Source organism: Monopterus albus, unplaced genomic scaffold, assembly GCF_001952655.1.
Source record: "Monopterus albus unplaced genomic scaffold, M_albus_1.0 scaffold119.1, whole genome shotgun sequence".
In the NCBI taxonomy this organism is placed as follows: Eukaryota; Metazoa; Chordata; class Actinopteri; order Synbranchiformes; family Synbranchidae; genus Monopterus; species Monopterus albus.
Genome location: NW_018127999.1, coordinates 375,851 through 388,861, shown reverse-complemented (window position 1 = coordinate 388,861; position 13,011 = coordinate 375,851). Strand labels below are relative to the sequence as shown.

General features: G+C 40.2%; 1 protein-coding gene across 2 annotated transcripts in view; it reads left to right on the top strand.

The window, feature by feature from the left end:
• Nucleotides 1-13,011, top strand: part of fstl4 (follistatin-like 4) — a 215,047-nt gene that overhangs the window by 164,579 nt on the left and 37,457 nt on the right. For both annotated transcript variants that reach the window (XM_020611963.1, XM_020611962.1), the window contains exon 7: nt 12,756-12,922. In XM_020611963.1, the coding sequence (XP_020467619.1) occupies nt 12,756-12,922 (167 nt within the window). The remainder of the gene's footprint in view (nt 1-12,755; nt 12,923-13,011) is intronic.

The following is a 13,011-nucleotide window of genomic DNA, read 5'->3' as shown; positions in this document are numbered from 1 at the left end:
TACTGCTTGCAAACCAATGATGGTAAGATGATGTCATGGGGTAGGACTGGATAAGTCTGACTTCTTCCTACTCCATTCAAGCATGTACTAGGTATAAGCAAATTGATATTGGATTAGCATTTGTTGGATATTATGTGTGTTGATATATCAACTGTCTTTACATGCTTGAAAGAATAAATAAATAAATCAAATCAAATTTGTCATACAGTAAAATGGTGCTCATTAGTTGTGGTAGCATACTATGTTATGCGCATAGCAGATAGCTTTACCCGAATGGTTCACTTTAAATTAAGCAAAAGAGAAACAATGTGCTTCTTTTGTGTTTGTAGATGTAGAATCTCATTAGCTTCTTTCTTTTTTTATCACATTTGTCCTTTTCAAACTTTGACCACTCACATACTCTATGGAAACACAAACAATCCTGCAAGCACATTTTAACCCAGACACACACATGCGGCTCTTAGTATATCTCACTGTACATTTTGCCTCTATCAAGGTGGACCCTCAGGTTAGGTCAAGTTGTGGCTCCTGTAGTGCAGAGTTGTACTGTAGGCCACTAATCTCTCTTACCCTCCTCTTCCACAAGGCAGAAGGGGCTATAAACCCAGAAAGACCTTAGCCAACCCTGTCAGTTTACAGTGGGAGGCACAGCTGGGGAGAGAGAGACAATGGGACGGGTGTTTTTTCTTACCATAAAGATGAAAGATTATCCAGATTGTCAAGTGATTGTATGCTGCTATCAGATAAGAGTATCGATTTAATGAATTGGGCCTCATCCAGCCAAATGAAGTATGGGAGATTAGCTCCAAGCTGGCAGCTAGTTTCCATTAAGCCTCTCAGAGCTGGATGAATGTTTTGCCCTTTGAGATTTAAAATGTCCTGAGTTTTATCAAACCAAGGCTCTTGCATATCTACTCTGCTTATTTTATAATGTTTTTTCTGGGCTGCATATTTTCAAATGATTGTGAAATGGGGATGTTATAGAAGAGACACAAGACACTAATGATATTTATTAGTTTGGAACCAGTTGAAGCTTTAACACGAAACAGTCACCAAACAGTACATAGTCAAATTTTTCTTGTCACTTTGTTGCAAAAAACAATATATTTTAAAGCTGAGATGCACTGGTTGAACGGTGGCCTTGACCGGTGACTGGCCGATCACTCTGGGATTTCAGATTTTGTTCCAATTAGATTTAGAGGCATGACAATCCATGTCTCACACACAGTGGCATAGAAAGCACAGCGTGTGCAGCGTGCAGCATCTCGCGTGCATCTCAAGTGAGACTCACATTTGTGAGTCCACAGAAAGACCTCGGAGAAGGGAAACTACGTCCAAATCTCCGACAAATATTACACACTGAGGAAATTACTGGCTACACAAAATGCTTGTATATGTACTGCAGGATATTACCATTGCTAACTCTAAGAGACGAGGCAGTCCAAGTAACTACAAAACAGTGCTGATTTATTCCATGAACACAGGTAAAAATTAACATTACATGCTCAGGTATCTTGCACCTCCAAACTGCACGCAGGCAGATGTAAGATGAAAGACCCTGAACTGAACCAGGCCTATACATTATATCCCCTCGGTTGGGCTACCCCCATACTACACAGAAACGTCAACCGAGACGTCTCTGTTACACATGTCGTGACTTAAACATAAGAACATATTATGGCTAAGGCTACAGTTATACACGTCATAATAATAATATTAAACATCCTGTCTGCTGACAGTCATCAACTCTTCTCTCTAGTTATCCTTGACCAGATGTACCCTGTAGAAACTCATAAGCATGACTAAGCATTTAACAGTCTAACTAGACATCCTATCTCCACTAAACATTTCTAATACATAAAGTATCTAATTTCTATCTGACTAAAAATACCTAACAGTACAGTGTATCCAACCTGTGGTAAAACGCAGCAAACTGTACACACTTCAAAAACAACTGTGTACTCAGTAAGACTGGGGTAATAGACAGTCTCCTGTTTCTCTCACCTGTTGCACCTGTTTATTTTTGGAGTACAAATCAAATAATGCACTTCATTTGTAGTTGGAGGTTTGTAAAAAAAAAAAAAAAAAGATTGAGAGAGAAAGATGGAAAATGTTGAATTTTATGCAATGTTTTTATTAGAACAGATTTTTCAATAAATAAAATGTCTGTGTGCTGTCAGTTACACTTCTTGGAAAGAAAGAAAATCGGAATCAGCAGGTCCCTTAAAAACTATCGGAAATCGGAATCATCAATCGGTGTATCCTTAGTTTAAATGAACTGTCCTTATTTTGTTGTTCCACATCACTGCATTTTTTGAGTTATATAAAATTTCAATATCAAGGTATATAGAAATGCAAAGGGTTGTTTTATAGGGAAAAATGAAAGGAAAGCTCTCATGATTTCCCGTATTAAAAGAAAAATGTCATGAAAGACATGACAGCCTTCTACTGTGGCTTGCTTGGCTTGCTTGAATCTCAGTCAGTGCAACTTGATAATGCCAGAGGGTTGCAGTATGTTTGACCTTCAGGAGTCATAACACAAGAAATATTGGAAAAGCTGTGGGAAAATGACTTACAGTGTGACAAGCTTAAAAGCCAACATTGGTGTAACTTTCCTCGTAGCTGTATTGGGATATGGCATGTGGCGATTTACAGGCTTGGCATTAAAGCGACGCTGCAGCAAAGGTTAGTGATTCTGTCTCAAATGACAGACCTGACTTTAAAGCAACAAATGAACCAAATGTATTGTGGCAGGATAAAAGTTTCAGTGGAGTTTGGAGGTGTCCGCTTAGATAAACACGTCTGTGAACCCTCCAGACGAGCGATTAATCTGTTCGCTTTCCCAACTGCTTACGCCTGCCTGTAAGGATTGAATGACACGGTAAAGAGAACTCTGTCCTGCTATTACCAAACTGATGCCAGTTCAGTATTGAGCCTCGTCCTCTGTAAATGCACTGTTGCCTTGAAATGCACCCAGGTGTTTAGCAGCAACACCCACCTCAAAAATGGGCTCTGCTGTTAGCAGCCTGTTCTCGCAAAACTGGTCATTAAATAGCAAGGAGACAATTGTTCCCCTTAAAGTGGCCTGGGAAGTCTGCGGTTCCAGGAGGACTGTGGTAGGTATCTTGAGTAACACGTATTGTTATTTTAGCATCCTATGTATTATATTTATGTGAAGGAATTTTAATTTTTGTTGACTTTTGAAACCTGTGGTTTTTCAAAAGACAGCACTGTAATTTAACTCCCCATCTTATCATACTGTGCGTTCTGGAAATGTTTTTCATTAAGCAGGAGGTAGCAAATTATCACACACTCGTCATAAACTATCCTCATATAATTTTATTTTAATTAAGAGGCAGATCAGCACAAAGCGTTTCTCATCAGCTTCCAGCCAACACAAAACACTCATAGTTTCACAAAGGAAGGGCACAGCTGCCATGAAGTATCCTAAACCTTATGTTTTTTAACTGCTTATGTACTGTAAGTGCCAGGGGAGAGCAAGCAGAGCCAAACTGCTGCTTCTGGCTTGTTAATACAGTTCAGAACAGATTGTTTTAAAATACTACAGTACCTCCACTGGCTCGCTCTCTGTCATCTCTTCGTGATCCTAACACGGCCTGTTCACTGCCTAGTTAAGAGGCCCTACTGGAGATGAAGTACTGCAGTGACTTTGCTAGCAAGTTAAGAGACAACGACAAGGAAAAGACAGGCAGCCAGAGAGTCACCAGCTGGGTGAGCGGCTCTGTGAAAGGCAAATACAGAGAGAAATAGCCGAGGATGCAAACAAAGCATCAGAGAGAAAATGGGTTGGTGGGTGGAGGAGAGAAGGAGGCATGAGATCAAGAGGAAGGGGATGAGGAGCGACAGTGGAGGATTCCTTCGTACCTGGGAGGAGATTAAGGGCCTGCATTCAGTGTGATTAATGAGCTGGCCACTGATTGCTCATCCCCATCTCCCTCCCATGAATAATCACCTCAGCAGCCCACTCAAAGAGAGGGCTCAAATTTCTGTCTCTGTGCATGAGCAAGAGAGAAGGAAGTGACTGTGTGTGCATAAGAGACGGAGAAAGAAGAGCAAAAGAGTCAGAACAAGCAGCAGTATATATGTACAAATGTGACATGGCGCACAGTGTGTGCATAAAGTTAACATACTGCATAGTTATTGACTGACTACGAAAACAGTTGTACCTGCACAATATGTTACACAACATGACATTAATTTGTTTGACAGTGTTTGAAACATGGATAGCATACTATATTTCCTAAGTGTTGCAGCCCCCTGCAGAGAGCAGTCCTCCTACTGAATGCACAGTGACACACTGACATCATTGGTGCACACTGAGGGCTCCCAGTGGGAGTCATTTCTCCCTGCATGTACTGTACAGACCTGCAGTTCGAGGAGAGATTATATTCTCACTATGCATCAGTTGTATTACCAATAAAAAGGTGTAGCATCTTTAGATTAGGCTTTTCTCTGCCTCAGTCAGGGATTGTTGATGTGTTGATATATACATGAACTGATAAACAAAGGTCAGCTGGCAGTGATATGATTTTACAGTTTATATTAAGGTACAGTAGCTCTCCTTCTATTATCAGTGGCGCTGTTACACCAATGTGGGAAATGCTAATGGTAATATTGGATTGTGAGGCTTTTGTTCATTGTAGTGTATATTGATGTCACAGTATAAAATCATATACAGTATTTTTTGACTCAGAGGGAGGAGTAGGTCATCTGTCTCCTGTTGCGGGGTTGGTTTTGTCCACATTGAAGACTGCGTTCACATAACGGGCCTTCACACTCAGTTCCAATGTCAGATCTGGTCCCTTTGTGTTGATGGTTCACTTTCATGAAACCTGGCTGAATGTGAACACAGCTGAGATCCTACACATAATCACAGACTCAACTGAAATGTGACCGACATCCACACAAAGTTTTTTTTATGCAGTATGTTCCTTCCTGTTTGGCTTGATCAGAAGCTTTTCCATAAATGTTCAACAAATGTGAAACATGTCTCTCCACTGACCCCCATCATTGTTGCTGCTCTCCTCCATGTTTACTTTCACCTGTCTGTGAGGGGCCAACACTGAATGATGATGACAGGTGACCGGGTTTACTGACCGTGGCAGATTTTAAACCACAAACAATGGGTGCTCGAGACTTAGGATGTGTCAGTCTTCCAGTGCCTCAGCATTCAAGGTTGCTCTAAAGACGCACCGTTTTAGGCCGCCTATATTAGTGATGTCTGCCGGTGTGTTTTATTTTTTAGTTTACTGTATTATGCTGTAAAAATATATTGTATTTGTTCTGGTTTTACTTGCTTCTGTTAAGTGGCCTTGGGCATTGGGGAAGGTGCTTTATAAATAAAATTTAATATGTGCACAGGAGTGGGACATTAAAAAATGCCACATAACTTCTGACCCGACTATTCGGACCGCGCTCGCATAGTCAGAAATCGGATCTGGGAGCACATACAGAAGTGGCTCAGACGTGATTTGAAATAATCCAGTTTGGTTTGTTGACACTTCTGTGAAAAAATCAGATCTAAATTACTTGGAAGGAAAAAAAGTAAGATTTGGACCACTTCACCAGGTTGTGTGAAGGTAGCTTTTGTCATGTTGCTCATGTGTGTGTGTGAATGAAAATGGGTGAAATGAGAGGCAGAGCACTTTGTCCAGTGAGGTAGAATGTGCCAAATAAGTGCAATCCATTTACCATAATGTTTCATGCTTACTACCTGCTCCTACTTCAGCCTTTGTGCTTTCTTTACTTTATGTACATCTGCATCTTTATTTATATTCTGCACACGTCAGTGCTACGTGTGTGGACACTTATGAGCACATCTTTGTGCACAAACATGGCTGATATTTTTAAGCATCACTGTATATACTTTATTTATCACAAATTTCTTCCAATCAATTTTGGGTTGCAGCACAATAAAAAATGATAACAGGTGCCAGTGTGTTTCCCTGTGATTGGAAGTGCACTCTGCGCTGAGGAGCCTGTGTCTAACCACAGCCTCACACACACACACACTGCACTGCACTGCCAGGTGGTCTAAGACTGCCTGTTGTCATGACTTTATTGTGGTTGCATAGCAACAATCAATGAGAGAATCCATTTTGTTGGATTCACTCAAAAAATGTTTTAGTTGGGGGCTTACCTAAGTGCAAGCATGACACCAGTGCCAGGCTGCTTGGAAGCCTACAAGTCTCCATTGCTGAGTAGTTTAGCAGCTTTGCAAGAACATATAGGAAGTGTGAAGGCTGACAAATCAATCCCACTTACTGTAGCAGCTGCTTTTCACTTAGTGATGAGCTTAATCATCAATGCCTGAATCTTAATTTATCAAATGAGAACAAATGAGGGTCAAATGAATAATCAAGAATATTGTGCATATATTTGCATACATGACTCATTAAGGGAGGGAGATGTACTTGTCACATAAGTTACATAATACTCCCCCCACCCCCTCATATTCAGTGTGACAGAGAGACGTTGATTTGCTGATGGAGCGTGTCTGAGGTGTCTCTTCATTCATGAAGCGAGCACATGCTTGTAAGTGTGTTGTTGCTTTGTTTGAGTGCGTCTCTCTTGTCCTTGCTCTCTGCCCCTCACTGCTTCTCGCTTTTGTTTTTTTTAGCCTACAGTCAGGATGGTACCCATGTTACCCTCTAAAGAAGTCACAGTGTTCTGCGTCTCTGCTTTGGGGTTTGATGTCTTACTCTGCCTCACGAGGGGCTGGTCTCATAAAAGCATAGAGGGACAGCTCTCTGAGCCGCAGTCTTGAGTTCACCATGTTAGTTATTCCCTGAGCGAGCTGCTGTGTGCTCTGAATCTGATTTGTCTCTCTTTTTGTCTGTCTCACACACTCACTCACACACACACACTGTTACTACTTCTCTGCCTTTCTCTTTCGTAATGTCTTTCTTTCATTTGCTTATCCTCTTTTACATACTTTTTCACATTTGAGCTCATTTTCCCAATCAGATTTGTACTTCTCCTCCGTTTTCTCTTTTCTTTTATTTACTCTTTTTCTATTGTTCAAGTTGTCTTTTTGTCCGTGTCTCTACTACTTTTTCTCAATATGGCCTTGCACCCTCTCCTCTCTCTTTCTATCTTCCTCTCCTTTCTCATGCTATACTATGTCCCTCCAGAGTTCGATACAGGAAACCTGTCCGCTGGGCCTGCCAGCTTGTCCATAGCTCACTTAGCAGGGCTGATTGATCCGTGGTGCTTCTGAATTCCCCTGAAAGTCAGTTACTAAGTTACACATCGGAGCTATTTTGGGAGAAGAGGGAAACTGTAGGAATCATTAACTAGATAATGTCTTGACAACCTTCTCCAGCCGGCCGGGGCAGAGCAGATGCTGCTGGTGGGATATGCAGTTTGTCTCGGTCATCTGCAAATGAACACTTGAGGATGTTTGAACAGATCTTTAGCATTGATTTTTTTTTTTTTTTTTGCACTGAAATTTTAAATTATCTTTGTAGCAAGTTAAACGTGGGTGTAGCTGTTAGAGCCGGAATAAATCACTGATGCTTAGTCGTGTTTATTCACTCACTGATCAGATATATCATGATTTACATCATGAATTTGCTAATTATAGTCAGTATTCTCTTGAAGCAAAGTTCTTTCTCTGCTTCTTTTTTGTAGGACAAAATCCATTAGTCACAATTAAAATGTTTGGCTCATTTACTGAAATTGAAAAATGTTTGTCTTCTCAATGTTTACGTAGAACCCTAAACAGCAGACATGTCACAAAAAAGACATCTTGAATTGTTCCTGGTAAAATTACAATGATTCTTGAACACTATATATCTCAAGAACATGTTGGGTGTTGGACTTTGTGTCTACAATCAATCAAAAGAAAAATCAGTAAAACCTTTATTAATCTGGCTGTTTCCTATTTGTCTGTGAATGAGTAAATGAACCACATGAGTAAATCCTTTATATTTATGCATTAACTATCACATTTAAATGACATCTGCAAATGAACACTTGGGGATGTTTGAACAGATCTTTAGCATTTATTTTTTTTTTTTTTTTTGGCACTGAAATTTTAAATTATCTTTGTAGCAAGTTAAACGTGGGTGTAGCTGTTAGAGCCGGAATAAATCACTGATGCTTAGTCGTGTTTATTCACTCACTGATCAGATATATCATGATTTACATCATGAATTTGCTAATTATAGTCAGTATTCTCTTGAAGCAAAGTTCTTTCTCTGCTTCTTTTTTGTAGGACAAAATCCATTAGTCACAATTAAAATGTTTGGCTCATTTACTGAAATTGAAAAATGTTTGTCTTCTCAATGTTTACGTAGAACCCTAAACAGCAGACATGTCACAAAAAAGACATCTTGAATTGTTCCTGGTAAAATTACAATGATTCTTGAACACTATATATCTCAAGAACATGTTGGGTGTTGGACTTTGTGTCTACAATCAATCAAAAGAAAAATCAGTAAAACCTTTATTAATCTGGCTGTTTCCTATTTGTCTGTGAATGAGTAAATGAACCACATGAGTAAATCCTTTATATTTATGCATTAACTATCACATTTAAATGAAAAACATTTGTTAAAAAGAGTTATTTAGCTTTTTGTGTTTGACAATGGAATTAAGTGTTTTTTTATAGTGAGACATTGTTAATGTCACATTTAGATCAAACCCTAAACAAAGGGGAAAAAAAAACTTCAGGTGGTGCATTGCATTTCCAACAGAGCCACAAAACAAACTGCAAAGTTTCGTTTGTTTTCATGAGGAGGCACAAAGGAGTGTCCTCTTTTTTGAAATGGAAATGCATTATCATTGCCAAAAAACAACCAGCTGGCCAGTCTCAGCTCAGCTGTGGGACCATCAGTGGAATCTGTCGTCACTGACGTTCACTGGCATCTCAGGTGGCCCATACATGAGAAGGTTCTGATGATATCCTAATGGCCTGCCTAATCAGCTTTCCCACTGCTCAAAAGTAACAAAGGACAGGCTCTGTTGGAGCTCTGCAGATGGAACAATTCAGTGTAAATTATCTCCAAAATACTGTCAGTGTCTCACTGGCACACATAGGGTAGGTAAACCAGTTGCTAAAGCTAACCAAGAACTCTCTAAGGATGAGGCTGATCACTTTGTATATGAATAGAATTTTCAACAATCTCCATACGGAGACCAAAACCAACAATGAATTGCCTTCACAGAGATCTTGGGTATGCACAGATGATTCTTCCTTACTTCAGCTGCAAAAAGTTGGGGTGTGGTGTTTTGTAATGGAAAAACATGTCATCCAGTGTAGCGGTGTGTTTCACTGATTTGTTTTTGTTTTTGAACAACAGCGAACGTCTGTGGCAGAAACAAACAAGCTAATCCATGTTGGAGACTAGCAAACTAATAGAGGCAATGTTGGTTTTAGTCTCTGTATGGGGATTGTTGAAAATACTGTTAATATAGAAAATGACCAGCCTTATCCTTTAATTTACATAGAACTGTTACACTATCTGTGCACAGGCGAAGCCCAGGGGGTGGCCAGGGGTGGCACTGACCATCTCCACCCCTTGTGCCAGAGTCAACGTGTGTTGCTTATCAGTATTAATGAATGAAAACTGAAAAACAACAACAGGTTGTTGTCTTAAATACAGCTAACATTTTTCTGGTGCTTTGTTATCGATATTGGTCAGATTAGTTTTATTTCACATCATGCATGCAGCATGATATGTGCATTCATTTCTCAGATTTTGTGTTGCGGAGTACTTGGCATGATTCACCTCCTTCACGACTGTGTGTCAGCGATGTCCCTGGCTGGAGGTAAAAGAGGAGCGCAGCCAGAGTTAGCGAAAGAAATCACTAATGTGTGGTTTGCTAATTCATAGAACTAGGGGTTTCCTTTTTACATGCATTTCAGATGTCCCACCCCTCTCTGAGTCTGTGCCCCAGCCTGGCTGCCCACAACACACAACAAAATCTTAACATTTGAAAATATCCCTTTAATGACTCTCCTAGACCCAGTTTCTCAGGAGAAGTGACATCAACCGCAATCAACACATTTTCTAAAATTGCAAGCCCATTTATCATCACATCAAAAGCTAAAACATTTTTCTCTGTTTTTTCCCTTGGTCTCCTGGCTGTAATCTCAGTGGATTAATTTCATGGTGTCATGATTAATTTTACAACTGGTCCATCTTTCACAAAGGTGGATGTTTTTATTATGGCCTTTTGCCCAGGCATTAAAAGTGAGGTCTAATACATCAGCAGAAAGTTTGAAAGTTTAGACTGACCTCATATGTGGGGGTGGCTGTCTAAACACGGCTGCCCATTTTGAATTGATGAAGCGTTTCCTGTTTGATTTGGTATGTAGACAGCAGCGTTAGAGCCGTGCATTAGGGGCTTTGAGGCGAAGGTTGTTTTTCACTGCTGTCAGTAATGCTTCGCAGCCAAGTACAATGAAGGCATTCATTTCAAAATCAGATAAACAGAGTTATGTCTGAGACTCACCAGCCAAAATTTCAAAGCCAATCCTCAAAAAATCTACATGTACTGTATGTAGACAAAACTCGCCTTATAATCTTAATAGTAACCTGTTTTCTAGTTTTGTCTCCTGATCCATGCAAACGTTATTTTAATAGTAGTCATTTGAGTCTGGAATTAAACTGATTTCAAGACTCTTATCTTAAAAACTTGTTTAGTTTTTAATTTTGTTAAATTACGTATGTCAAATCAATGATTACTATCCCAACGCTGTCCCCACATTATTATGCCATCACTTGGTGTTAAAAGCACCACTGTATCCCTGCTTCTCTGCATTAAAAGGATGAACTCTACATCCAGTTGAACAGTCAAACTACACAGGCCTTTCTTTCATGCACTGGATTAAATTCAGTGTGAGCATTGGTCTAGTTGAAATTCACAGTACCACCCTAAAACCGCCCCTCCAAGCCATGTCAGATCAATGCTCTTCATCCAACATCTGTCCACATGGCACTCAAAGCCTTTCCGCCACCCAAATTACTGCTCTGTTGAATTATAACTCAGTTGGACCTGGCAGTGTACTGTACCCAGGGCAGTCTGAAATATCACTGACAGACCAGGCTGTCAGCCCAGATATATCTGTCACCTGGAGACCTACGTGAAAGAGACAGTTAGTGGCCCGCGGTCTTTTACAGCAGCGTTTGTCTGGATCCGGACAGGAAGTTCCTCACAAAAAGTCTGTTAGCCATCTACTTGAAGTGTGTTTGGACAGTGAAATATTGTCCTGTGTGAATGGTGACATGAAGATTTATTGGTACACTGGTCTCATCACTGCAGTTCTGGAAAGTGCATGTTAATTTTTGGATCTTCTAGATAGTTATGTAGATGTATTTGCCAATGTAGTATGAACATTCTGGTCATGATTTGCTAATTTTAGAAGCTGGAAGGAATAAACATCACCTGCAGTGGAAGGATGGCTTTAAAGTGGCAATAACAAGACACTTGATTATTATAGTTTGTGGCAAAATAAAATAGGGGCTTTTACATCATAAGAACTTACCAAAACGTGTTGGGTTGTGTCTGTTCAGCTTGATATAAGTAGATGCTGTATCATTCTTATCATTTCTTTACTGTATCTCCTTGGGTTCAGGTGTTTGAGTGTTCCTTACCAACTTCAGTACTTGGCATGACCTTTTGCTCAGACTAGTGATTTCTTTATAGCAAATATTTTGACATTTATTTTGTGATTTTCTTTATGGATGTTGAGTTTCTAAACATAATGACAGATTTCATTTTTCATACTCTAATTAGATCCTTTATGTTGAATCCTTTAAATATTTCAGCACAGCATGACTGAAAGGTCATGCTGTGAAAGCAGCTATTAGTACCAATGTCGTTATGTGCGATCTTTTTCAGTGTTATGCTTGGATGGCTCCATTTTTATTTCTGTCAGGGGTCTATGTTTCTTTACTTATTGAATCAAGTGTATCCTCAGCCTGAGCCGGTCTGACCCAGGGTCACACAGTGACACATCATGTCAGTGGTGGCGTGCCTGACTCCACATTCACACAGCATCTCTCTCTCGTGCTCCTCGCCTAATTTGTTGCTCAATTCTTTACACAATTCAGTGAAATGAAAATGGGAAAAAGACAAAATATTAATGGTGCTGTGATGCAGTCAAGAACATGAAACTAATTTATTAGTGAGAATACTGTGCATTTTACACACCGTGCTGCACAGACACTGCTTTAGTGTGAAGTTAAAACATTGGGCTTAGTGTTGGTTTAAACTGGCAAAAAGGAAAAGGTCCAGTAGATGATAATGTTTGCAGAATAGCTGCAGCTGGGCCTCTCTAGATTTGGTGCCTGGCCACACTGCTGGGTGCGACAGATACCATTTATGGCGCCAAGGGGAACCACTGAAGAATAATTCTTAATTTGCCATAAAGGTGAATTGAATTGGATGGTCATTTCAATGAACATAAATTTCCCGTAATGAGAAGAATGATATTTGGCTAGCTGCGTGTCCTCTGACACGTGATCTTTTTTCACACTGGATATCCTTTAGTCCTGGACAGCTGTTTATCCTCCCCAGTCCACTAGTAATGAGATGGAGCTTAGAAATGTATTAATCCTGGCTACAGTTCCACTGCGTCAGCACACTCCTTCAGATTTTTCCTGCTGCCTTTTTCCCCTTCATTTTCCATCTTCTCATTTTTCTCAATCTTGTCATCTTTTCTTTGCTCATCTGTTCTGTCCATCTAACTCCAAGTGCCTCCTTTCATACTCTCATTCTAACAGAGGTTGTCCAGCTGAGCCTGACAGAGGACCAGCGCATCAGCGTCTCCACGGTAACAGTGGGCCTCAGTGCCGTCCTCACCTGTGCCATCCAGGGGACGCTGCGCCCACCAATCATCTGGAAGAGGAACAGCATTGTATTAAACTTCTTGGACCTGGAGGATATTAATGTGAGTGCCTGTAGTCGTTTTCATAAATGTGGTTCATGTTTTTGGTTTTTTTTAAGCTGCTGGTGATGATTACAGTGAACTCCTGCTGA